We start from the raw sequence: 26685 nt of genomic DNA, 5'->3' as shown, positions 1-26685 counted from the left end.
CCCGGCGGGTAACACAATAGTTCCTCTCTGGTTTGCTTAGGGAGCGACTGTAATAGGAAATGACCTGTTCACCATGCTCTCCCTCCTGAGAAAGCACGGCACCCAGACCCACGTTGCTGGCATCGGTATCCACGATAAAGATCTTTTTTGGGTCTGGATAGGCCAACACTGGGGCTTCAACCAAGGCACAGCGCAGGTGGTTGAAGGCTGCAGCACAGTCATCTGTCCACTGGAAGACGTGGTTTTTCTGGGTCAACTTGTGGAGGGGGCTGGCAATGGTGGCAAAGTCTTTTATGAACCTTCGGTAATAGGAAGCCAAGCCCAAGAAACTGCGCAGCTCTGTAATGTCATTGGGGGTAGGCCACTCTCGCACCGCAGTTACTTTAGCTGGGTCAGTGGAGACTCCTTTGCCACTGACAACATGGCCCAGAAAAGAAGTCTGTTTCCTGAACAACTGGCACTTCTTAGGGTTCAGGCGCAGGCCTGCTTGGCGGATGGCTTGGAGAACGTCCCGCAAGTTGTCTAGGGCACCTTGGAAGTCTGCTGCGTGGGCCAATAGGTCATCCAGGTAAACAACGCAGCAGCTCCTGGGGATGTCTGCAAGCACCCGTTCCATCAGGCGCTCAAAAGTAGCTGGAGCATTGCAGAGGCCGAACGGCATAACCTTGAACTGCCACAGACCTTGGCCGATCGAAAAAGCGGTCTTGGGGCGGGCCTCAGGTGCCAGCTCCACCTGCCAGTACCCGCTGCGAAGGTCTAAAGAGCTGAACCAGGAAGAGCCAGAGATATAGTCCAACGCATCGTCGATGCGTGGCAGGGGGTACGAGTCTTTACGTGTGATGTCATTAAGGCGGCGGTAGTCCACACAGAAACGACAAGTCCCATCTTTCTTCCGGACTAGAACTACAGGTGCTGCCCAGGGACTTTTTGATGGTTCAATGATGCCTGCCTGTAGCATCTCTTCAATCTTTTCTTGTGCTGCACGTCGTTTAGCGAGGGGCAGCCGGCGTGGCCGGAGGCGAACAGGGCGGGCCTCTCCAGTGTCAATATCGTGAAGGACCAGATTAGTTTGGGTGCAATCTTCATCTCTGGCAGCGAACACATCAGCAAACACCTCAAGCAGAGTCTTTAATTGTTGTTGTTGTTCAGCATCTAGCCCTTCACAGCTTCTTGTAAAGAGATCAGCAATGGCTTGGCTTGTCTCCGGGGATAGCGGCTGCGGCGTTGGTTGCTGCTCCCCTGCAGGTGGTTCTCTCTGCGGCTCTGGCGGCTCCCTCTGCGGCACTGACGGCTCCCTCTGCGGCACTGACGGCTCCCTCTGCGGCACTGGCGGCTCCCTCTGCGACGCTGGCGGCTCCCTTTGCGGCACTGGCTGCTGCACCCACGACGGCGGCTCCCTCTGCGGTGCTGGTGGCTCCCTCTGCGGTGCTGGCAGCCCCCTCTGCGGCGCTGGTGGCTGCACCCACGGCGGCGGCTCCCTCTGCGGCGCTGGCGGCTCCCTCTGCGGCGCTGACGGCTGCACCCACGACGGCGGCTCCCTCTGCGGCGCTGGCGGCTCCCTCTGCGGCGCTGACGGCTGCACCCACGACGGCGGCTCCCTCTGCGGCTGGCGGCTCCCTCTGCGGCGCTGGCGGCTCCCTCTGCGGCGCTGGCGGCTCCCTCTGCGGCGCTGACGGCTGCACCCACGATGGCGGCTCCCTCTGCGGTGCTGGCGGCTCCCTCCGTGGCGCTGGCCTCATAACTCTACAGGCCTCAGGTTCACAGGACTTGTGAAGCGCTATGGTTTCGGCGCCAAGATGAAGAGTGGCTCCAGACACATCCACCATAGCCCCCCACTCACACAGCAGGTCCAGTCCAATAATACAGGGATCTTGAACATTAGCTAACCAGAACTGATGCCATACCTGTAGGTGGCCCACAGAGACCTGTAATGTCCTAGTACCCAGCATCTTGGCTCGCTCACCAGTGACTGTTGTGATGTTTTGTTTGGTGGTGGTCCAACCTTCATGTATCTTGTCACCCGAGCTTGGCAGGGTACCAGGCTTGATTAGGGAGATGGTAGACCCGGTGTCCACTAGGGCACGACACAGAGTCCCTTCAACCATACAGTCCAAATAAAGACCATGAGCTTGCCCCAGACGTCCGAGACGCATCATGGATGTATTGGGGGTAGTTGTGTCTGTCCTGGATGGTAGCTCCCCCTCGTTGCCATCCCGTGCTAGTTTAAATCTGCATGCAAGCTTAGTGGCGCAGGTGCTGGGCAATAACGAGCGATGTGGCCAGGGGCCCCACACCTGTAGCACTCACCCTCTTGTCTCCTGGATCGGCGGCGTTGTGGCGTTGACATGGCCCGTCGCGATGGTTCCTCCTCCACATCATGGTCCTCGCTCCTAACCTGATTAACACGAACGGCTTCGTGGCGGCGATAGCCGTCTGGACACAGGACATGCTCCACCCGCTCGGCCTCAGCGAGTGCTGCTTCTAGAGTGGTGGGGGAGAGCAAGCGCATGTGTTCACGTAGTCGTCCTGGCTGTAGTCCCCTCAGAAAAGCCTGGACTGTTAGCTCCTCCTGCACCCTCTCGCTAAAATCAGGGTGCCCACGGCGAGTATAGCTACGAAGGTCTGCTGCGTAGGTACCCAGGCTTTCTCCCATCTCTCTCCGACGCTTTGCTAGCCGATCTCTAGTGTCCTCGACAAAAAGGTGACGGTCAAAGCGGCGCTGAATAGCTGCACTCAGCTTTGGCCAATCCCGGAGCTCCTCTGGCCGCAGATCTGTAAGAATTTGTAAGGCTCGTCCCTCCAGGGAAAGAGCGACATGCCCCGCTGTCTCCTCGGCAGACCATCCGTTAATCTGCCCAGCTAGCTGGACCTGTAGCAGGTAGGTATGAGCCGGCTCTTCCCCGTTGTAGCGGTGGAGTTTTATCGCGGACTGGCGGTGATGTTGGAGCAGTTCCGCTGCCCCGTCTAGTCCTCTAGATCCCGCCAACCCGCCAGCCTCGCCCCGCCACTCTGCTTGCTGCGCACTCCGGCGATTAGCTTGTTGCCCGCGCGCCAAATCCACCGCAAATAGGCTCTCTTCTTCCCGCTCCTGGGAAGCCGGTCTGGGCGTATTTGCAGGTCGTTCCCCTTGCCTCTGACGTTGTGCTCGCCGGGGTTCGCTGGCTCCATCGGGGCGGCCGACCACAGCATGCTCTGGCTCTCTTCTCCGGGGCGCCCCGGCCTCTCCCTCCATTACGGCTTCTAAGCGGGCAATCAAGGAGTTTATTTCTTCTTGAAAAGTTGTCATCGTGCCGTAAAAATCCCACTTCTGACACCAGTGTAACGGCGGTTACGAAATGAAAACGTGAGAACAGGTTGGCTTGTATTTCAGCTTTAATAGAACCGGCAAAATAGCAACAGTGCAGGGTTAAATTTCAAACACTCCTGCCTAACTCATGGTCTGAACGCTCCCCCCCGAAAATGACTGCCTGTCAATAACTAGCCCCAAATAAAAACAATCCCATAAAGCATTGCGACAGTTTGTAGGTCGCTACAATAATGAAGGTGAAAATACAGAGTGAACATTTTTTTATTGGAAAATCGCCCGCCGGCGGGCGGGTGGATATTCCATACTGCAAGTTATTTATTTTTTTGCTTTTCATATGCGTCTTAATAATGAGATCATAGCCTATAGCCTATTTTGAATTTAAAATGACTCGACAGTAGCAAAGTTGTGTACCATTTTATACATCAAATGAAGACGTCATTCCCTGGAAAAAAAATCTGACATTTTAACCTGTTTTAAGAAGCCATGTACGTTCTCCATTTATTCATATTATTCAGGGAAGGTGTGTAGAAATAAACTGTTGGCAATGGAGAAGTCTTTATTTTCAGATATTCATTATAAATATGTAATTATATTAATGGGATTGATAAACATGATGAACATTGTAAATGTGGCTGTGGCTCTTTGTACTAAACATGTATCAGAGACTTTGTCACTTCTACAGTCACTTAGACACTTGGACTTCCTGACTTTCAGGTCTATTCAAATGATACACTTCACTAAGAGAAACCTTTGTACTGGAGTTTTTTGTTTTGTTTTCACTTATTCTACTTTGTTCCCTCAGCATATCAGCAGTGTCAAATAATAATAGTAATAATATCTTCCATTTATATAGCGGGGGCACACAGGGATATGAGAGCTTTAAGTACAACAGCCCACTGCTCTGTTGTTTGTTTTATATCCAGATCTCTCTCCCAATGGTCTAGAGTCAGTCTGCTGCAGTCAAAAATATAGAACATAACATTTTGTAAAGCTTGGAAACTGCCTTTCTACCTCTCATTTCTACTCCTAACCAGTCCTGCCTCACCTGAAGGCAGGACTGGTCAGGTGTTTAAGGAGACAGTTTCTTCCTGTTTGGGGCTGCTGGTTTTTGTGGCCAGTCTACCATTTAGTGTGTTAGTGTCTTTGTCAAGTCTTTGCACTTGATTCAGTAAAAGAGGCCCTAGTTTCAGATTTGATGTGTTAATTTCATGTGTCTCTTGTTTTCTGTCACTGTGGTGACCCTGTGTTCTGAGACACTCGTTGTCACTACTCACTTCGTGTTTGTTTGTTAAATCCTTTGTTGTCTACTTAGTTTTCTTAGTTACCCTTTGTTACTCTTTTGTTTAAATAAATTACCCCTTCTGTAAATATTTTAGATCCCTTTTTGTTTAATTACCTTTACATTCCTGTTATTTATACTCAGTGTTGGGAGTAACGCATTATAAAAGTAATGTATTACAGTAATGCGTTGATTTTTGCTGTAACGCAGTAATGTAAGGCATTACAGGGGAAAAAATTGTAATATTTTACTCGGTACAAATGTGAGTAACGCGCGTTACAATGCTTTTTTAACCTGGATTGAAGTGGTGGGCTTTTCTTCATAGAAATTCGCTAAAATCACCATGAAATCAGCAGCGGTGAAATGCCAGAGACGCGGCCGGATAGACCTTCAGTTAACCGCGGGCGAAAGGACCAACCTGCTGTTTAGACCTGGTTTAGACCTGAGTCACTTCTGGTTTAGACCTGGTTTACAGTCGTCCCTCGCTCTAACGCGGTTCACTTTTTGCTGTTTCGCTGTTTGTTTGTTTTTTGTTTGTTTGTTTTTTGTTTTGTTTTGTGCAATTTTGCCTGCCTTTTGTTTTTAGTGTATGAACACGTATTGCGTTCCGCCCGATGCGTCCTGATCGGCTGAGGGACTCCTGTCTACTGTACAGTACAGTACAGAATGTGTTCAGCTGCCAAATTTAAATAAATGTTCAATCTGTAGCAGTGTGATTCTGAAGTGCTGTATGTCTGCAATTTTTCTCTCCGACAAAATCCACAACGTCGACGAAACATTCTGCACTGACAAAGGCTCCTGCGCTCGCACCCAAAAGACAGAGGACGATGCAAACCATCACACAAAAAGTTGGACTTCTGGACACGTTGAAGGAAGGTAGAAGTTATGCGATGTAGCAGAATCTTGCACCGGGTCTTGTACCCGCAAATAGTTGCTGAAATCAGGACCGTGAGCCCGAGCAGCAGGGTGTCCATAAAGCGCGATCGGGCGACAGCCGCTCTTACCTCCATGAGGTGCGGAGCAAAGCCGATCCTTTCTCCTGCGGTCTCCTTCGAGCCCATCCTGACAGGGAGTCCTGTTTTAGTCCAAGTTCAGTTCTGGTTTAGTCCTCCTCTTCAGTCCTGGAATCAGTCTGAGGTTAGTCCTGTTATAGTCCTGGTTTAGTCCTGGTTCAGCTCTTGTTTAGTCCTGGTTTAGACCTTGTTTAGTCCTGGTTCAGTCCATATACAGCTCAAAAGTTCAGCTTTTTCGCAGTTATTTTGGTGAGAGTAACTTAAAGTAATGCAATAGTAATATAATGCCTTACATTTTAAATGCAGTAATATTGTAATGTAACGAATTACTTTGAAATGACAGTAATAAGTAATAAATAACACATTACAGTTTTAAAGTAACTTGCCCAACAGTGTTTATACCATTTTTATATCTTGGTTTCTTTTACCTTCCTGACCCTAGCCATGCTGGGTTGTAACTCTAGGTTGTTGTTTTTTTTTTATATGATTCTCAAATAATTCTTGTGTATTTCATTTTTAAAAATAGTTTTATATTGCCACATTGAATTTCATCACTCAGTCCATTCCATAGAGTTACTCCATAAACTGTTACACATTTACATTAGAGTGGAACATTGCACATTACAGCCAAAGAGAGGAGAGTTTAAAACAGACAAAAAAAAGAAAAAAAAACAAAAAACTGTGCCCTGCCTGTGCTCTAGGCTCTTTACAAATGTACACTTTTAAACCAAGCCCCTCAGATAAGACCCACCCCTCTGGACAGAAGACCGGTGTCCTGTCGATTTGAGCTACCCATCAATTTGTGCTACCGAGTGCAACTGCACTAGGCTGGTGCCACCTAGTGCCTCCGCTCAAGTGACTAGGTCAGGTCTGTCTGGGTCCCTTTTGTGGAACAGCACAACAGTAAACAATGCGTTGAGATGGACGTAGACCATGGATCTATTAAAATAACTGGATACAGTATTTCTAGCTTGTAGCTGCCTCCAGTTGATGTAGTGGTCACTCACTGGAACTTCATCAGAAAAAGTCCCATGAGCCGAGACAAGATTTTTTTCATAGAGCGCAATGTAATCACAAACTGCTTGTGTTGGTCTGACAGGTCACCTACAGCTTTCAAAAATATCAGATTTGTTGGCGATTTTTACCTATTTTTAAATCATAAACTTTTTTCTCTCAAAAACCTTCAGTTGTCTTAAAAAAAACGCTTTATATTCGTTAGCTCCGACTCCGCTCCAGCTCCGCTCCAGCTCTGATTGGTCAAAGCAATCACGTGATAACCGAGCCCGCGCTCCGTGCGTGTGGTCGCGTGCATTCGCGTGTGCCCATGGGAGAAAAGACACTACTGCACATGCTCGGTTGGCCCAAAGCCACCGGAAGTACCTAGCCATGCTAGGCTAATCTGGGATCATGCACCATTGAGCTCGGCCCATTGACTTGAATGGGCGGCCATTTTGGAACCTGGGGGCTTGACGTAGACGAAGACAGACATTCTGTGGCAATGATTCCCGAGATCAAGGATTTAAAGCCGGAACAAAGAGAATGTTTGGTGAATTTTATCAAGGGGAAAGTCGTTATTGCCCTTCTTCCTACGGGATTTGGTGCATTAAAAATGTACCCGCCTACTATCGAGCGAACGAATCCTAATGCGGCGAGGTCACATGGTTTCCACAAAGTGAAATGATGAATCAGGCTACTACTGCACATGTGCATTACCCCAAGTGTTGTTACAGTTTAAATGCTGTCGATTTGAGTCCTGACGCACAGATGGCTAAATTTCCCTCCCTGGATCGTGTGTATATATTTTTGAAATAAATGTTTGTTATAATGTTTCTTCTGTCATCCCTTTTTCTGTCCTTATCCATCAGGACTAAGAGACAAGTTCATTGTTCTTGGTGCTAAATAAAATTGAATTGCAGGAATTGTTGGTGTGGTGTGTTAGTTTCAGAGTAGCTTCAGTGTAGTTAGATCCTAGCTAACTATAAGGCAGTGTCCACCAGCATCTGATCAGAACTGAAGAAGCAGCTTGGATGAACTGAGAAACGTCTTCTCTCTAAAACTTTTTTCCAGTTGACAGAATTGAGTTTTTCTTTGCTTCTTCCCACAAGATACAGAAAAAAGAGAAAAAAGCCGTTAGAGAGAAGCATAGAAAAAGCTGTAAAGAAAAAGACGTCAAAATTAAAGAAACGCTACTTAACTACTGCTGGTGATGTACAGGCGAACACGGTAAATATTGTTTTCAATTGAGTTTCAATGCATACTGTACATTTAAATCAACTACAAATTGTCATGGTTCATGTTTTGTAGTTATTGTTTTTGCTTATTTTGATCTTTTTCCTGTAGTGTAGTGTGCCTTTAGTGTTTTATTTTGACATTTGCCCTGTCAAGTTGTAGTTTTGAGTTTTACTTCCTGTCTTTATTGTTTGCCCCGCCCTAATGTGTTTCACCTGTGTGTGTGTATTTATACCCTGTGTTCTCCTCTGCCCTTTGTTGGTCCATTGTCACTGGCAGAGTTCCTTCTTGTCTCGTGTCATGGCATTTTAGTCTTGAGTTTTGGATTTTTTTGTTTTGTCATTAAATACTTTGAAGCAGTCCTGCATTTTGGGTCCTCCCTCTGTTTCTACATGACACAAATGGCAAATAAAGTAACCTAAACCTATGGGGACTAATAATAAACAAACATTAACTACAAAGTTATTCTTTACATACAGATGCTGTTTCCAAAATGATTGGCACAGACAAAGGCTAAAGGGTTTCTTTATGTACCCGCAGAGCCACACAGCAGTGCAGAGTGTGTACTAACTTCCTGTGGTGAGGGTGGCTGATGTCTCATCATGGTGGTTCTCTCACTTCTAGAAAGTTTATCCAATAACAAACTTGTAAAAGAGGAAATGAACGGCTGTACATCATGTACACGTTGTATGCGACTATGAACATGTGTGAGTGAACAGGCGTGCTCTGAATGTCTTCAAAAGCACTGTAAAAGTAACCATTTTGACCTTTCACCTCTGTGTGTTTGGATGGATGTAGCTTAAAATGTAATTCTTTTGACTTTTTGATGTTTTACTTTATATTTATAATGAAGTTACCACCAAACTCAGCTGAAGCAGAGTGGACTATCAGAGCAGACCCAGGAGGACTGCACTTACCCACAGGAAACATTTGCTGCTCAAATATGTCTTTTTTTAAGCATCAAAGACAAAGTTGAGACTGTCATTGTCGTCTCATTATAATTCTACTTTGGGCTAAGCTGCTGTCATCCATGTCACAGCATGGAGGCTGCCCATGTGCAGGAGAAGGAGGAGGAGGAGGAGGCACCAGCTTCATCCAAACTCAAGAAGCCATGTTCCTCTTACACTCAGTGAGTACCCCAGTCTCACACTCAGCGTACTCCAGTCTCACACTCAGAGTACTCCAGTCTCACACTCAGAGTACTCCAGTCTCAGTCTCACACTCAGAGTACTCCAGTCTCAGTCTCACACTCAGAGTACTCCAGTCTCACACTCATAGTGTCACACTGTTAATTGGCGCTCATTTGTCCTGGTTATGTCTAAAGTTAAACTATTATAAAGACTTTAGAAAGTGTTACAAAGAATTCACAAACTTCCAGTTCTTCAAAGTGGTTTACTTCTCCAAGTGTCTCTGAGCACAGATCCCCTTTTGACTCATCTCTAAAAGCTCCAACTATTCTGGGCGGTACCACTCATTTCCACATCCCGTTGTCATTCCATCATTCTAAATAATTAAATAAATCATTTCTTTCTCAAGTGCATAAAAATGCCATGTTTCTGGAAGATTAATTTGAGAGGAAGATTATTAAGGAAACGAAAAGAAGAGGCCCTAGAATAGATCCTTGAGGAGATCCACACATGAGAAGGGTAAGGCAGGGAAGGGACCAGAGAACTTTGTTAGCTTAAACGCACCTGTTTGCAGCATTGTTTCTGTCACCTCCACACACTTCTCTAAACACATTCAAATCTTATCTTCAGTGTAGAGAGTGTGAGCCAGAGAGAAGTGTCCAGCTGTGTGTCTCTGAAGAGTGAGCGCTCCATGCCTCACCATCCAGCCTTCCCCTTGGAGCCTAGACCTGCACACACACAACTGTAAGTTGAGACTAAAATAATGTCCCAGGATGTTTACATGACGTTTTTAATGATGTAATCACAGTGCCTACAAATACATTACCCTCCTTTTCTTTGTTATTTCTTTGCATGAAATATTCCATGGTATGACATTAAACATATCTGCCATTTATTTGCATTTGCAGGTGTTTTATTGCTCAAAAATACATTGAAAAACAAGAATTCTTAATATGTGCAGGCTCGCCTCACCATAGATCTGACCATTAACTTGTCTCCATTGTGATAACATTATTATTTCCATACTGGGAAATACTGAAGGCAAAGTAATATCATTTTCACAGAAACAAGCAGGTGGCAGACCCTCCACCAAAACAGTTAACACAGTGCACCTTTATTGACACTCCAACATAAACACAGTAATTGTATTCACATATTTTCATATTAGATTAAATTCAACTTTACTGTCATTAAACATGTATAAATACAAATGTGGTTTAGCATCTAATCAGAAGTGCAGGAGCAGCAAGTGTGATATATACAGAGTGTGGAGTATATACAATGTAGAGCATATACAGTATATTACAATGTAGACTGTAGTGAATTCATACTAATAAATGTGACAGCAGGTAGAATATGATTAGGTATAATATACATGGGGGAATATAAGCAGATGTATCGTAAACTATATATACTATGAACAAATATAGAGGGTGTGTTATAGAAAATATAAATATGTATGGCATATATAAATGAACAAAAGAGAAATATGAACAGATGGACTGTAAATAAATAAATAAATAGAAAGTGATGTATCAGATGTAATATGAACATGTCAGCATGATGTGCAGAGAAACAACACTGGTGATATTTACATGTGTTTGGATGGAGGGACTGGACAGAGGACGTACATGTCTGTGGAAGATGAAGAGGGAGGGGGCGAGTGGGTGACATGGTGGGGGGGGTTCACTTGGCATGGTGGTATGATGTTCTTCTGTTATGAACCCAAATCTGTTCATAAAATCAAACAAAGTATTCAGTGTTGACTCGTGATGGCAGGTTCTTTGGATGTGAATACTGTGCCCTGTGCTCCAGCTCATTGATACTTTACAGCTGATGACATCAACATTCCCTGGAGGTGTAATGTTAATTTTAGGCATCTTTCTGTCTATGGTTCAGTTAAACTTTAATCTGAGCTTTATTTGACAAAGTCTGACCATAAAAAACTGACTGTAACTAAGGTGAGTTCATTTATGATGCTAAATAAGTACCTCAATAATAAAATTACAATTTTTCAGTTAGTCAATCTCACCTTTTTGTTGAAAATCAAACTCCTAAACAGGACCATGAACGCTCAGACTGATCACTGTCTTCTGAAAATGTGCTCTTTAAATCAATGTTGTGTTATACTTAAACTTTTTTTTGACAGAGTTTACAGAGTTTAAAAACACAGTGGAGCATTTCTTGTATATTAACACATGACATCACAAGGTAGAAGATCTAAGCTTAAATGTGCAGAATTTGTGTGTGAATGCAACGAAACACAACTCCAGGTGTGTTTATGATGAGGAAATAACTTTATATTATAGGTCAGAAAATAACAGAATATGAACCCTTTAAGGGTTTTAAATAATGAATACAATTTCACAAATTTTGTATTGTATCCTTTGCAGATTAAACTTACATAATTAAATGCTGTTATCTTCAGTGTAGAGAGTGTGAGCCAGACAGAAGTGTCCAGCTGTGTGTCTCTGAAGAGTGAGCGTTCCATGCCTCACCATCCAGCCTTCCCCTTGGAGCCTGGGACAGAACAAACACTGCAGTAAGTGCTGCCGTCTCTTGTTTTTCATAACACATATTTTCAAATAATAACTCATGAGTTTAAAATCAACATATTTTGCAAAATTGATGCATATTTGAGTAATCTTTATCCTCCTCTACTTGTTTTCACCTCCACTGTACGCACTTCTTTCTCTCCAGTTTCAGTTAGGATTTGGCAGGGTTGCACAGGCATTTTTCGTACAAATGAAAAAAATAATCAGCTGCTCGCTTGTGTAATGTGCAGCTGCCCATTGGAGGTGCTGACAGCATGTGGTGCTTTGTTGTGATGACATTTAAAATCTGCAAATGATAACATAATGATCCATGGGTAGATTATAACTATATAACAGACACAAGCACAAGATCTGCTTTAAGCTTCCTTGTTCTAGGCACATATAACACATCATCCTCACCTCAGATATGACACTTTGGTTTTTAATTATTAACTGTTGTGGCAGTGGTCCAAAATATTCATGTCATTTTGAAACCCATGGATAGGTTTTGTTCATCTCCTACAATTTGATGATATAATATCAGACAGAGAGGAGGGGCCCATCCACTGAATTTCACTGTTTTTGAAAGAAATATCCAAACTTAAAATTCACTAAAGTTGAACAATTTTAAACATATGGCTCTTGTTTTTTTTCAACTGACACCAACAGAACAGACACTGAACTGTTTTCAGTGTGGGTAAGCCCTTAAACTACAGAGATATTCTACACAAACCAGGTCAACAAATCTGCTGCCTGACATTCCACCCGAGAGTTCTGACCTGTTTCCAGCTCTGTTTAAACTACACTCCTTCTCAAATGTTGTGATGTTGCAGCTTTGCATTTCATACCAAAGTCTGTTTTGTGTTGTTGATGGACAAATACTCTAAAAGCCCCAACTTAGGCCCCGTTTACACATACACTGGTATTTTTAAAAACTGAGACATTTCCCTTCGTTTGTTCTCACCTTTTACACGCAAATGGTGAATTTGCCTCTGAAAATGAATCTTTCTAAAAACTCTGGCTAAAGTGGAGAATGTGGAAAACTCCAGTTTGGCGTTTGCATGTAAAGTGAGGCTTGGTGTAGTTATGACGGCACTCAATGGTGGGTTTATGCGGGTTGATGTAAACAAAAACTTTTTCTGAAAAAAATGTTGTGTGCACGATGTTATTTTAGAAAATGGAGGGAGGGAACTATTAGTTTCTCAACACACTTAGTTTCTCAAATGAAGCCTAAATTAGACATTAGACAGACTACTGCCAGATTAAATTCCAGAGGGGGTATTATGCAGCACTATTCTATATGCAGTTAAAGCACTGTCAGAAGTCCAGTCTTCAGTATGTTCTGTCCACAGGGAAACCGCTGCTCCAGGCCCGTCTTCATGTCCTTTGTGTGGAGGTGTTCTGAGAGGTTCAGACTCTACCAGTCATGAATCCTGGTGCAGTTGTGCCACTTCAGGCTGGGACACTTTACAAAGTAAGTCATTACAGGTCAGATCTGTGGAAAGACAACCCTGTTGACAGTACATATATTAAAGTGGGGGTATTATGCAAACTGGACTTTTTGGAGTTTTCTACCATGTTATAACGTTCCCTCCACAAAAACATTCCTGAAGAAGTTTTACAAGTCATCCATGCATGTTTCAGTATTTTAGTGATTGCTCATGGGCCTTCCTTATGGCGAGCTTTGTCCAAGACTCTGTCCAATGCTCTGCCCACAAGCCTACATCACCAATGCTCCCACACGGCCATTCTCCATAAATATACAAAAATATTAGGGGTGGGATGAGAGCACCTGGAGGGGGGGCTCAGAGCATCAAAAAAATGAAAGTGAAACATTTTAATACTTTGTTTTTGGCATTTTAAAAACTAAAAAATAACATGATTATCTAAATATGTTTTAGCAATAATTGCCCATAGAAGTAGGAAATTGCAAGATAAATAAGTTTAATGTCATGCTGTGGAACATTAGAGGCAAGGAAATCTCCGAGGAGACAAGTAAGCATAGCTAACCTTGACCTTGGCCTTCTATCTGCCAAGATAAGAATAAACAGGAGCAGAGCTTTACCTGTGTGCTGTGTCAGTGCTGACATATAACGCTGATTTCTAACTCATTCTGTCCATCTCTTTATAAATATTAAGCTTTTTCACAAACGAAGGATGGTAAATGTTGCTGAGGATCACATTTGGTCTGTGGGCCATAGTCTCGTTCTGGATTGTGATCAGATGATCTGTGTCCCTGATGCTTTAGAGCTGACATGTTCCTTCTCTCAGGTGAGCACAAGAGGCACCTGGAGCAGAGCTGTGAGAGTGTGTCTGAAGGAGCTCAAAAAGAAAGAACTTCTCTGAGCAGAATCTACACAGAGCTGTACATCACTGAGGGCCACGCTGAGGAGGTGCCAACTCAACATGAGGAGATGCAGCTGGAGACGCTGTCCAAGAGAACTGTCCACCACACTGCCATCAGGTGCCAGGACATCTTTAAACCCCTACACTTGGCTGACAACAACATCCGAGTGGTGCTGACATATGGGGTGGCTGGAGTGGGGAAGACCTTTTCAGTTCTGAAGTTCACTCTGGACTGGGCCCAGGGCATGGAGAACCAGGAGCTGGCACTACTGGTGCTTCTGTCCTTCAGAGCACTGAACCTGGTGAGGGAGGAGTGCCGCAGTCTGCTCCAGCTCATACATATGTTCCATCCATCTCTCCAGCAGCTCTCTGCTCACACTCTGACACACAGTAAAGTACTCTTCATCTGTGATGGCCTTGATGAGAGCAGACTGGCTCTGGACTTCAGTTCAGGGGTCATCACAGAGGTCACACAAAGATCAGAGGTCAGTGTGCTGCTGGTCAATCTCATCCGAGGCACTCTACTTCCTAATGCCCTTATATGGATTACGTCCCGCCCAGCAGCAGCCAATCAGATCCGGGCGCAGTATGTCCACAGGGTGACAGAAGTGAGAGGCTTCACTGATGACCAGAAGAAGGAGTACTTCATGAGGAGGTTCTGTGATGAAGAGCAGTGTAAGAGCGTGCTGTCCCATATCAAAAGCTCGCGCAGCCTCCATGTCATGTGTCAGATCCCAGTCTTCTGTTGGATCACAGCCACCGTCCTGGAGCATCTGCTGAGGAGCGAGCAGTGTGGAGCACTTCCACAGACACTCACTGACATGTACTCCAGCTTCCTCCTAGTGCAGACTCAAAGGAAGAGGAAGTACAGAGACACAAGCTGTGGACCTGAGCTCACTACAGAAGACTGCGAGCTGCTCCTGAAGCTGGGCCGACTGGCCTTTAAGCATCTACAGCGAGGAAACATCATGTTCTACCAAGAAGACCTCCAGAAGGTTGGACTGGAGGAGGTGGACACACTGGTGCACTCAGGACTCTGCACAGAAATCTTTAAACAAGAGAGTGTTTTTGACAGAGCAGTCTACTGCTTCATCCATCTGAGTGTTCAGGAGTTTCTGGCTGCTGTTTACACATTTCACAGGTTTAGAACCCACACAAGTACACTGCAGAGGATTCTCACATTATTCAGACTCAACTCTAGACTAGAGGACTTCCTTAAAAAGGCATTACTAAAGTCTTTCCAGAGTCCCAGCGGCCACCTGGACCTGTATGTGCGCTTCCTGCACGGCCTGACTCTGGACTCAAACCAGAGGCGCCTGGGAGCTCTGCTGGGCCCTGCACTCACACACTCAGACAGCAGGAACAGTCTCATCCATAATCTGAAGGAGATGAGCACCAAAAGCTCTCCTGACAGGAGTCTGAACATCTTCCACTGTCTGACAGAGCTAAAGGACCACTCAGTGCATCAGCAGATCCAGGACCTCCTGAGGTCAGAAGACCGGTCAGAGAAGCTCTCCGTGGTCCAGTGCTCAGCCCTGGCCTACATGCTGCAAGTGTCTGCGGAGGTCTTGGAAGAGCTAAACCTACACAAGTATAAAACATCTGCTGAGGGACGTCTGAGACTGCTCCCAGCCGTGAGAAACTGCACAAGAGCTGTGTAAGCATTTAAACATGAGATTAAGGTTGTTTTCACACTTATTGCTGCACTCTCTGGACCAACCCCATTTTTCTATTTAACAGTGGACTAGTAGATATACCAGTGTGTCTTATTTCCATATTGACCAGAGCCCCATAGCTGTTTTTTATTTTTGACATGTTTTGTGGATAGGCTGGAGTAAAAAGTGAAGTAGAGATGATTCATCCCAACATAAGCCTCAGTGAGGACGTGTATGTTTGCAGGGTTACATCCCTCCAATCAGACTTTTTTTTTTTAACATTCTGCTATTCCGACACACAAGGTAATTGTTAAGTTGTGGGGCACTCTTTTTGGGACAATATTTTCATGGACTGGTGATTTAGTCCTGCTTTAGTCCTGCTTTAGTCCTGCTTTAGTCCTGCTTTAGTCCTGCTTTAGTCCTGCTTTAGTCCTGCTTTAGTCCTGCTTTAGTCCTGCTTTAGTGGCGCGGTCCGTGCAGCATGTATGAGGTAAAAAAGTTGATGCTCCAAATTATGATTAAGTTGTCAGAATGATGGATTGTCACAGTGGGGCTCTGTCGGAGTGGCGGTTTGTTGGAGTAAGGGTTCTACTCCTGTTTTGCAGGCTCTCTCAGCTGGAGCTGTCAAAGCCTCACTGTGACATCGTGGTGTCCGCTCTGAAGGCAGACCCATCTCTGCTCCGAGAGTTAGACCTGAGCAAAAACACAAACATCAGCTCTGTGATGAACAGTTTGTGTAAAGGACTCGCCAGTGCCAACTGCCGCCTGGAGACCCTGAGGTCAGTGTGTGTTTCTGCACATTACACAGCCGCCCCATGGTATTCAGATGTGGCAGCAGATATCATTACTATTCCCTGGGGGTGAGATGCTAACTTGAGACACTGCTGTTATAGAATCACTGGTCGGACCCAAATATGCAGAGGGAAAAAAAGTATTTATTTACAAAAATAGTCTTGGCGGGGGGATAGATTCCAGCGGAGGCAGGACGGGTCCAGGTTGGCTGCAGATGGGAGGTCTGTGGAGATAGGCTGACCGGAGGCTTACAGAAACTGGTGGTAACGGGATGAGGCTGGCTCCAAAACAGAAGAACTGGGGAACAGATGAAAGAAAACAGGTAAGAGTCAAAATCTTCAAAAATGCTCAAAAACACAAAAAGCCTGAGTTATTCACCACTTGGTTGACGGAACGATCTGGCACTGGAGAGCAGGTCAGCAGGTCTTTTATTGCTGGAGATGATTACTTGACGAGGATCAGGAGTGCAGCTCAGCAGGTGAGTGATTGGGGTCCGCCCAGGAAAAACCAAATAGGGTAAGAAGAGAAGGAGCAGGGAAGGGAGGGGTAGGAGGGGCCGGATGAAACCCTCACAACTGCTCTGTCTGAGGTTTGTTAAACTTTAATTTGAGCTTTGTTTGAACCCAATCTGACCATAAAGAACTGACTTAGCTGAAACTACAACAGGTGAGCTGATCTGTGATTTTAAAGTCACTGTCATGATCCGACCATGAACGCTCAAATTAATCACAGGCTCCTGACAATGTGCTGTTTAAATCAATTTTGTATTTCTCTATCTTAATGTGTTAATCTTAATGTTACTTTTGTTTTAATGTATTTATTATGTTTTCATTGAAACTGGTGACACATTCCACCATACACATACACACAGAACACCCCCAGCGTGATGTAGTATAGAGCTGATGTTGGATTTACACATTAACTGCATTGTATTTGATTATTCTTTTGTTCATTTCAGATTGAAAGACTGCAACTTGTCCGAGTCTAGCTGTTTTTCTCTAGGATCAGCTCTGAAGCTGAATCCATCTTATCTAAAAGAACTAGACCTGAGGAATAACTGGGACATGAAGGACTCTGGAGTAGATCATCTGTGTGGGTATCTGAGGAGCCCGGACTGTCGGCTGGACACGCTCAGGTCAGAACATGGCCTGATGCTAGCCTGCTTAAAACATTTCATTTCATTTGGACTAAGAAGGCATTCCATAGAGACTTTTATCTTCTAGAAACCACATCTGAAACCATCCTCAAACGCTGATGCTGTTTTCATAGTTCAATTTCCCTTTAGCTTGAATTTCCCTGAAGCCATTTCCTTTCCTCTTTTATGACGTGGTTTATGTCTCGTCTCATGTGATGACAGGCAGGTGCAGATCTGAAACAAAGTGAAAGGCTGCTTTGGAAGAGAAGTGAAGGAAGTGTTTTTGTGAAGACACTCCCTCTTTAAACAAAAATGCACTCATCCAACTTTTTTAGTTCTGATAACAATATTGAAACTTTAACTTTAAGCCAGTACCCGATATCAGCTGATACCAGTGGATGGAAAATGGCTCTTATTTCCTTAAAATACAGTTCACTTATTACACAGAGAGTCGATGGTGTTCTGTAACTGTTACATGTCCTCCACATCACAACTGAACACATCTGTATGAAGAAAAGTTGACATTATGAGATTTTTAGGTCAAAATCAGACTATAAATAGCCTTTATTACATCCACTTAAAGGCCCAACCAGGATATCAGCTGAACTGATATTATGGAACCGAGCCAATAATCGATACCAGTATCAGTATCAGTGCATCCCTAGTCAAGATCTGAGCCAGCCAAAGCTGAGCCAGCCAAATGACATTAGCAGTATAAGGACCCATAATGAGGCTAACATATAAAAAGTACAGGGCAGCTTCACCCTAAAATTCCCCCTTTGGGGCTTATTATTATTTTACTTCTATGGGGCTCTGCTAACCTATTTAGATCACCATGTTATCTTTTATACTGTACTGTAGTATTGTAGAGTATAGTGTAATAAAGTATAGTACAGTATAGTAGAGTAGAAACAATGTATGAGTCTTTCAGTCCTTTCCACTATTGCACTTCACATCAGTTTTCATCTAAAACCTCTTGAGGCATGTTTCTGATGAGAGATATATTATTAGAACATTATATCATGGCACAAAGCTCCAAAACGTTCCATTTTGCATAATAATGTGGGACATGTGCTGGGTAAATCCATCAGATTGATATTGTTTCTCTGGGCTGATTTTAGATTAGAGTACACACTCACATACTAAGAGAATCATATTATAGTCAGTCCTCTTCTGTTGTGTGTCTTCTTCAGGCTGAGCAGCTGCAGCTTGTCTGAGCGGAGTTGTGCGTCCTTGGCCTCGGCTTTGAGTTTGCGCCCTTCCCACCTGCGACTGTTGGATGTGGGCTGGAACAGACACCTGGGGGACCCCGGGGTGCAGCGCCTCTGTGTGTATCTGCAGAGCCAGGACTGCGGCCTGGAGATTCTCAGGTCAGTAGGGCTGTAGGCCTTTAGCCCAGGAAATTTTTAAGATTTGGATGGGACAAGAGCAGAAAGGAGGAGTGAGTGAATTCACTGAAGAAAGAAACACATATTGTGCTTGTGTGTGCTATAGCTCTAATCTGTGACACCCGTGGATAATTATTATCATTTTCACATTTAATATTGCAATATTAATCTAAAATGACTTAATAAAAGTCCACTGACTGCCACATTACAAAACTGTCATGCCCATTGGGAACAGACGTGGCTGTAAACCTCACCATCACAACCAATCCCTGCATGCAGTGGACCCCTCCTGTGGATATCTGCACATCACTGAAACTATTATAACATGTTGAAAAGCTCTGAAAAGTCCATTTTGCAGAACAGGTTTGATGAACTCCCCCTGCAGGTGTAGCCTATAACTTTAACTGCGTAGATACACAGTTATAGTTTTCGTTGACTTTTTAGTTGACTAATAGGTTTATTTATTTATTTATTTATTTATGAGAGAGAGACAGCGCACAATTTCTACAACCTGGTACAAGAGACGCTTGTACCAGGGTGTAGCACCAGTGTTCATTTCCACCTGTCGTCCCTGGGCAGGTTCATTGGTTGATTGTATTTAACTGACCTGAGCTATCAACTGTTCTGGAGACCTGTGTAACATGTTTTTGGGTTTAGATGGGCAAGACGTGTTTGTGATCCACCCTTATGGTACTGAAACAACAAGTGTGTGACATTTCAAATATCCACTAATTTAATGACAATAGTAAGGACTGCTGTGTCTGTTAGGATCTGTGGCTGCTAGTGTTGACATGATATTAACTTTTCAAAATCAATTTCAATACTAAGGAATAGACTCAATACCGATTCCAAAACCATGATGATAATAAAAAAAACCTCTTTCTTTAGACAACAGAATGTGATTTGTGTGTGTCTATGGCTACGTTCAGACTACAGCCTCAAGTGACCCAAATCTGATTTTTTTTTTTTGGCCCCTGTGCTCCTGTATCTGATCTTTAAATGACAGTCTGAACGACACAGATCAGATTTTTTCAAATGTGACCCAGGACACTTGGATATGTGTTCCTGAAACCAATACATTTTCACATGCGGCTTCAGTCTGAACGGCCAAAGCGCATTCATCCGACCTACACGTTATCAACAAGACACAAATGTACACAAACGTTCTTCTCGTCATACGAAAATTGTTAATGAACTCCGTGTCACTGAAGTGAAGCACATCACCACTCACCACTCTTGGCTACGTCTCCACATCCACACGTTCCTTTCAACGGACGTCGCTGCCACTGCCCCACAAAACACCACGGCCAAAAACCTCGTCCTTTTCCTTCTCAATCTCCTCCTTAAAAGTTGTTCATGTTCTGGCTCCGGTACGAGAGAAACTTTAAAATCTCCAGGTGCTCAATGCTGCGTCCATGTTTGGACAACTTCCGTAAACACAGAGCACGCTCGCTGCGGTTGACGTTGTCGTGTCTCCAGTGCACATGTGGGACACTTTTGGCCTGTTTACTGTTCACACTGGAGATCACATACAAGTCGTATTTAATTGGAAATGTGAATGACCTCGCAAAAACATCGGATTTCACAAAAAAAAAAAAAAAAATCAGATTTGAAATCAGATACATTTTGTTAAGCTACAGAATGTAATTTTCAACACAAAGTCATTGTAACTTCTTTAAAATTGCCGTCTGGTCTTACATCAGTTCAGATATACATGAAGACCATTCTAAAACTATTCAAGACAGAGTACGTTTCTATAGCGTATTAACTCTCACACAAAACTATTTGCATATAATATTTGCAATATCCTTCTTTAATGAAAAGTTTAATTTTGTTGTGTTTATTAGAAATATATCTATTGTTCAAATATGTGACACTGTTTTAGTACTATGTGAGTGTGTTTGGACAACCTTACACTGACACTCCCACAGAGGCCCCACCTTTGAGCATCCCGTTGTCTCCTCCCTCAGGCTGAACTGGTGTGGCGTGTCCGGCCCCGGCTGCTCCTCTCTGGCTCTGGCCAAACCTTCATCTCTCACACACCTGGATCTGGGAGGAAACGATCAGCTGGACGACCGGGCAGTGGAGCATCTGTGCGGATTCCTGCGGAGTCCACTCTGTCGCCTGGAGACTCTGCGGTCAGTACACCTAAAGGTCCTGTACACAAAAGAGCTCCCTGCAGCTCACCTCAAAACAACACGAAACTGAACGAAACAAACACGAGAAGGAGAGAAAGAGAGAAGAGAGAGGGAAAGAGAGAGGGATAGGGATAGAAAGAGAGAGAGGGGGGACAGAGAAACAGAGATAGCGAGACAGAGAGAGAGAGAGACAGAGAGAGAGAGAGGGACGTAGAGAGACAGAGAGAAAGAGAGGGATAGAGAGAGAGAGAAAGAGGGAGGGATAGGGATAGAAAGAGAGAGAGGGGGGACAGAGAAACAGAGATAGCGAGACAGAGAGAGAGAGAGGGACGTAGAGAGACAGAGAGAAAGAGAGGGATAGAGAGAGAGAGAAAGAGAGAGGGATAGGGATAGAAAGAGAGAGAGGGGGGACAGAGAAACAGAGATAGCGAGACAGAGAGAGAGATTGAGAGACAGAGAGAGAGGGGGTTAGGGTTGGGGACATCAGTCTAAGCAGGGACTTCCAGACTTCCTTCACCTTAGACACTTCCTCCAGCTCCTCCAGGAGGACTCCGAGGTGTTCCCAGGCCATGGAGAGACATAATCCCTCCAGTGTGTCCTGGGTCTTCCTCCTCCCGGTGGGACATGAACACCTCCAGAGGGAGGTGTCCAAGAGGCATCAGAACAGATGCCCGTGCCTCCTTAACTGCTCCTCTCCACATTTTGTGTAAATCCTCTCAACATTTGTGAAAATCTACATGAGAAATCATTTGACCAAAGCTCTGTACACACACGCACAATTCTGAGGGCTGCTTCTTTAAGGAGAGGGGCAAGGACCACGCCACAACAAAGGAATACAGTATAGATATTTACTGAGGATGGACAGATGTGATGCCTGTCGGGAGACTCAAGGTGGGGGCTCAGTCTCACGTGGTCAGCCCAGCCGATTCAGGACCCCCCCCTCTCTCTGTAGATGATGTCTTCAGACTAAAAGATGAACCAGAGACACTGGGTTGGTGTTGTGGGGATTGGCCTGTATAAACAGGGCTTTTGGGTAATTGAAGGTGTGGTGGCGCTGAGCTGTGGTTGGCTGGAGAGGAGCAGGGGGAGGTGGAGGCATGGTCATGCTCCTGAATCTGTCAGTCATAACTCCACTTTATAACACTGTTCCCTCACCAAAACATGCCTGAAGAGGTTTTAGATGTCATCTATGTGTCTTTTCTTTAATTATATTTTAGCGATCTTTCTGGGCCCTCTTCAAACCCTCCTTATGATCAGCTGTATGACTCTATACTAGGCTCAGACTTGTTTGCAGTGAACTGTCACATGACCAGAAAGTGTTAAAGTGTGTAGATGTGTGAAGACACACTCTGCTTTCTTTAGATGTTAACATGTTTGTGGTCACTGGTCAGGGGCTGGACACAGAGATAAATATCAGATCAGTTTCTTCTTTATTCTGTTCAGTGTGTTTTGTAAAGCCCAAAATATCAGCAGCTGTCTCCTCTCAGGGCTTAACCAGATAATGATCAACCAACAGAATGTTAGAAAATCTATGATTGCTCAATAACAGACATGTGGCTTCAACATTCACAAGAAACAAGCCCAGAGCGCCCCCTGTCCTTAAACTCAGGTGTTTATGGTGTTCTGTTTATTATCCCACAAGTCAGGGGAGTGACCATGCTTGTGTTACCTAAGATGACAAAAACACATTTGTTGTTTGCTCAGACTGAACAGCTGTGGTGTGTCGCGATCTGGCTGCTCGTCTCTGGCCTCAGCTCTTTGCTCCAACTCCCATCTGAAAGAAATCAACTTGTGGTACAACCTCCTGAATGACTCGGACCTGCAGCCACTCTACCAGCTCGTCCGGAGCCCCCAGTGCCCCCTGGAGAGTGTGCTGTGAGGAGATCTCTGTATATACACCAACAGTCCACACTTTGGACACACTGTCTTTTTCACTGCATTTTTAATTCCATTTTACCACTTCCATTTTATAAACACACAGGAGACATCCAACATATGCTGCAAGTATGAAACTGTGTAGCAAAGAAAAAATCTGAAATAAGTAAATATTGTTTATATTTTATATTCAAATCCTCTGAGTACCTGCCCTTTGCTTTATCAACAGTGCCCTTGCCCTTCTCTCAGTGATCTTCATGATGAAGTCTCCTGAAATGGTTTCCACTTCACAGTTGTGCTGCGACAGGGGCAAGAAATGACAAAAGTGTAAACCAGGGTTCAAAGCAAAGAGTGGCTATTTTTTAAAATTTAAAACAACTCTGGATGCCTTTCTTTGATAATCTCTGATGGAAATAATCATAGAATATAAATAATACTAATAAATATAATGAAACATAAATGAAAAAGTGTGTCCAGTCTTTGGACTGATAAAGAAAATCAGTCAGAGCTTTTCAAAGTCATGAACTGAACACTCACATGCTCTTGTCTTCTGTCACAGGCGATAACATCCAATCCAACCACCTGCAGAACCAGGATGAACCAGACTGAACCAGACTGAACCAGACTGAACCAGACTGAACCAGACTGAACCAGACTGAACCAGGCTGAACCAGGCTGAACCAGGCCCAGCCCATCTGGATGCTGTTCAAGTCATTCCAAAGCTTTCTCTGTGATGAAGAAGCCTCAGAAACCTCCCTGTCTCTGCTTTATGCAGCCTGTCCTGGTTTGTCCTGTTCTAGTCCTGGTCCTGGTCCTGCCTCTGTGGTTTACACATGTGAATACTCTGGATAAACATGTACACATGTGAATACTCTGGATAAACATGTACACATGTGAATACTCTGGATAAACATGTACACATGTGAATACTCTGGATAAACATGTACACATGTGAATACTCTGGATAAACATGTACACATGTGAATACTCTGGATAAACATGTACACATGTGAATACTCTGGATAAACATGTACACATGTGAATACTCTGGATAAACATTACACATGTGAATACATAAACATGTACACATGTGAATACTCTGGATAAACATGTACACATGTGAATACTCTGGATAAACATGTACACATGTGAATACTCTGGATAAACATGTACACATGTGAATATTCTGGATAAACATGTACACATGTAATTATGTATTATTTACATATTTATTTATTCCTGATCATATGCATGTGTGTCACTGTGTGAGGACACAGATCTATATGTGGAGGGATGGGGGAAGTCAAAGAGCGTTACACATTGTTGCCGCTGTGTTTTGTGTGATGAGCAGCCTCTTTAGGTGTGGTAAGGCAGTCCCCTGTAAGCACTGTTCAAATGTTTGCATTTAGCACTCTGAGCTTTTACTTTTAACACAATCTAAGATGTACATTTGTATATATGTATTTATCTTAAAGTATGTTCTGCACTGTTGTGGTGTGTTGTTTTTACCATGTGTTGTAGCCTACATGAGAAGCACAGCTGCTGCTGTTGTAATGTGCTGCACCTCTGTAAGGGTACACTGTAGAACTTTCACATAGACCAGATCTCCTTTTGATATCATTTAAAATAATCAGTCATCATCAAGATGGCTCATACTCATCTCACTCCCAACTGTCTGTGCACTCTGACTAGACTACTGTCACACTGACCAGACTACTGTCACACTGACCAGACTACTGTCACTCTGACCAGACTACTGTCACACTGACCAGACTACTGTCTGACTCTGACCAGACTACTGTCTAACTCTGACCAGACTACTGTCACACTGACTAGACTACTGTCACATTGACCAGACTACTGTCACACTCTGACTAGACTACTGTCACACTGACTACTGACCACCAGACTACTGTCACACTACTGTCACCTGAGACTACTGTCACACCAGACTACTGTCACCTGACCAGACTACTGTCACACTCTGTCACACTACTGTCAGACTACTGTCACACTCTGACCAGACTACTGTCACACTCTGACCAGACTACTGCCACACTCTGACCAGACTACTGTCACACTCTGACCAGACTACTGTCACACTCTGACCAGACTACTGTCACACTGACCAGACTACTGTCACACTGACCAGACTACTGTCACACTCTGACCAGACTACTGACCACCACTACTACTACTGTCACACTCCAGACTGACCAGACTACTGTCACACTACTGACCTGACCAGACTACTGTACACACTACCACTGACTGTTACACTGACCAGACTACTGCCACACTCTGACCAAACTACTGTCACACTCTGACCAGACTACTGTCACACTGACCAAAACTAAACAACAACAACAAAGAAAGAAATATAATCCAATCAAAGTAATGTCATAAATTAAATAAAGCTATACTATATTTTTTATAGAAGTTTTAACAGTTTTAACTTTTTTGTTTTGGACCTGTTTTATCGTTTGAAAGTATTGTTGGATTTCGATATTATATTGATAAATATTTGGTTTATTTTGAGACCCATTTGGTTTGTCTATGTGACCACTATTTTGACCAGCACTAATGACACAGAGTCTGAATGAGACTACAGAGTTTACCAGATCTGTTGACCAGACTACTGGACCAGACTACTGGACCAGGGGCTACTGGTGAAAAAGAACAGGATGTCACTTTCCTGACCAGACTACTGGACTGATCGAGTGTTTGGACTTGTTCCTGATTTGGACTACTGACACTCTGACCAGACTACTGTTGTATATGGTTCCAGATGTTCTTACTGTATGTACAGTGGTAAAACAGGTGAGTGATTGTTTCTGTTTCGGTGCTACAGAAGTCACAGTTGTAATCAATCTTTAATTTGAATCTAACGTTTTTTTGGCTGGGTAAATATTATGGAGAATTTTGAAATTAACTTCTTTAATTGTGTTATAAATGCAGAGCCTCTCGCCAACCAGCCAAGCCCTGCTCCAGTCCATCTCCCCGTGCAATGAGTTCCAATATGAAGTGGCTTCAGATAATAGTTTTACTGTTTAACAGCAGAAATGTAAGAGTTTGACTGAATCTATATTATATTATATTATATTATATTATATTTTTATTATATAATATTATATAATATTTATATTGTATAATATTATATTATATTATATTACATTATTGTAACAAACAGGCTGGTTTGTTTCCCTAGAACCACACTTAGCACCTTCACCCTTCACTAGAGCACTTTAAAACACTGCACTTTCCTAGCACACAGCACTTTTAACATATTTGCACATCACAAAATAAATTGCACACAATTGAATTTAAAAAATATTTATTGGCTTTCCTTTAACCATTTTTTATTCCTGAGGCACAGCACTTTAATTGGAAGTTGCTTGTCCCTGGAGGAAAAGGGAGACAATAACAAATTACATTTTAAATTGACTTTGTGCAATAAATATGGTGCAATATCTGTTTTAGAATGTTTTAAGTGTTGATGTGTTTAGTGTATTTTATTGTGTTTTAATGAATGGTGTATCTGCTTTTACTTACCTCCCCTTTTTATCTTCTGTCCAGGTGTGAAAAGAGTCCCCCGGAAACGAGCTCCCTCTTTTATGGTTCCGGGCTGGACCACGTGTAACATTTTGTACAGGGGTTTTAGGTTAGGTGTTTTATTGGTTTATGGGTTTTAACATTTAATTGGTGTAATGGTTTTAGGGTTTTATGTATATATTTGGTGGTTTTAATAGTTATCTGGGTTTTGGGTTGTTTTATGGAGGTTTAGGTTTTAATTTTACGCTAATGATAATTTTAACCATCCCTGTTTTAGCATAGTGGTTTTATCCAATCAGTAGGACCGGCATAAAA

The 26685-nt window shown here is 43.7% G+C and overlaps 1 protein-coding gene across 7 annotated transcripts in view; it reads left to right on the top strand.

Moving 5' to 3' along the window:
- The window catches only part of LOC110162058 (NACHT, LRR and PYD domains-containing protein 12-like), a 75173-nt gene extending 51303 nt beyond the window's left edge, over window positions 1-23870 (top strand). For 3 of the 7 annotated variants that reach the window (XM_020926927.2, XM_055156790.1, XM_055156733.1), the window contains 11 exons: window positions 8868-8957; window positions 9586-9699; window positions 11384-11497; window positions 12842-12963; window positions 13761-15492; window positions 16096-16269; window positions 17241-17417; window positions 18611-18787; window positions 20776-20943; window positions 22648-22818; window positions 23378-23870. In XM_020926927.2, coding sequence (XP_020782586.2) covers window positions 8868-8957; window positions 9586-9699; window positions 11384-11497; window positions 12842-12963; window positions 13761-15492; window positions 16096-16269; window positions 17241-17417; window positions 18611-18787; window positions 20776-20943; window positions 22648-22818; window positions 23378-23384 — 3046 coding nt within the window. In that variant the 3' untranslated portion in view covers window positions 23385-23870. Of the gene's footprint in view, window positions 1-8867; window positions 8958-9364; window positions 9475-9585; window positions 9700-11104; window positions 11229-11348; window positions 11498-12841; window positions 12964-13760; window positions 15493-16095; window positions 16270-17240; window positions 17418-18610; window positions 18788-20775; window positions 20944-22647; window positions 22819-23377 lie in introns of those variants that run through there. The other 4 variants (XM_055156887.1, XM_055156940.1, XM_055156841.1 and 1 more) reach the window with 4 other exon arrangements.
- The last annotated feature ends 2815 nt before the right edge of the window (window positions 23871-26685 follow it).

This window comes from Boleophthalmus pectinirostris, unplaced genomic scaffold (assembly GCF_026225935.1).
Source record: "Boleophthalmus pectinirostris isolate CB_2022bp ecotype Guang Dong unplaced genomic scaffold, ASM2622593v1 HiC_scaffold_1, whole genome shotgun sequence".
Lineage (NCBI taxonomy): Eukaryota > Metazoa > Chordata > Actinopteri > Gobiiformes > Gobiidae > Boleophthalmus > Boleophthalmus pectinirostris.
Note: the sequence above shows the minus strand (reverse complement) of the source record. Positions and strands in the feature narration are given on the sequence as shown.